This window comes from Anneissia japonica, unplaced genomic scaffold (assembly GCF_011630105.1).
Source record: "Anneissia japonica isolate Jap-2015-1 unplaced genomic scaffold, ASM1163010v1 scaffold143257_len893_cov92, whole genome shotgun sequence".
NCBI classification, from domain to species: Eukaryota; Metazoa; Echinodermata; class Crinoidea; order Comatulida; family Comatulidae; genus Anneissia; species Anneissia japonica.
The window spans coordinates 1-912 of NW_022699996.1; the positions used below are offsets into that span (position 1 = coordinate 1).

Consider the following 912-nt stretch of genomic DNA (forward strand, 5'->3'; position numbering starts at 1 on the left):
GTTTTTCTGATGTTCTTTTGTTTGTTTTACGAGTTGTTGTTGTTGACGTTGATGATGATGATGATCGTACCAGCTCACCGAAGAAGAAGAAGAAGAGGGCGCCCTTTTACATAAATCCTCTATCGAAGATCAATAACTAAAAAACGAAAAAAACGAAAAACGAAAAAACTCAACTGTATAAAGGTGGCACGGTTCCACGTTCCACCTTCATTATAACGATCAACAATAATGGAGTCGGAACCCCTGTTAAACGAGAGCGTTGATGGTGAAAGATTGATTCTGTTTCCCATCAGATACCATGACATATGGAACATGTACAAAAAATCGTGCGCATGTTTTTGGTCGGTCGAGGAGGTGGACCTTTCGAAAGATATGCCCCACTGGAACGGTCTGAACGAAGACGAACGACACTTCGTTAAACACGTGCTTGCATTCTTTGCGGCCAGCGACGCAATTGTGAACGAAAACCTCGCGGAACGTTTTCTTCGAGAGGTGAAGATTCCCGAAGCCAAGTATTTCTACTCTTTCCAGGTGACCATCGAGAACGTCCACTCCGAAATGTACGGTCTATTGCTTCAGACCTACGTAAGGGATAAGAACGAACGCGACAATCTGTTTCACGCCACCACCACCATATCATGCGTTAAGAAAAATGCCGACTGGGCGATGAGATGGATCGAAAGCACGGACGCCAGCTTCGGCGAACGATTGGTCGCGTTTGCCGCCGTGGAGGGCGTTTTCTTTTCGGGTTCGTTCGCGGCCGTGTTCTGGCTGAAGAAACGCGGTCTGATGCCCGGTCTCACGTTCTCCAACGAGCTGATCAGTCGCGACGAGGGACTGCATTGCAATTTCGCGTGTTTGCTATTTCAACGTCATCTCCTCAACAGACCGTCGCCCGAACGCATAACGGAT

At 47.5% G+C, this 912-nt stretch overlaps 1 protein-coding gene across 1 annotated transcript; it reads left to right on the forward strand.

Annotated features, from left to right (window-relative positions):
* Window positions 1-192: 192 nt before the first annotated feature.
* Window positions 193-909, forward strand: LOC117103248 (ribonucleoside-diphosphate reductase subunit M2-like; the record flags this gene model as incomplete). Its single annotated transcript, XM_033243809.1, has 1 exon — window positions 193-909. A coding segment is annotated over exon 1 (681 nt), but the record flags the coding sequence as incomplete, so codon positions are not given.
* Window positions 910-912: the final 3 nt, after the last annotated feature.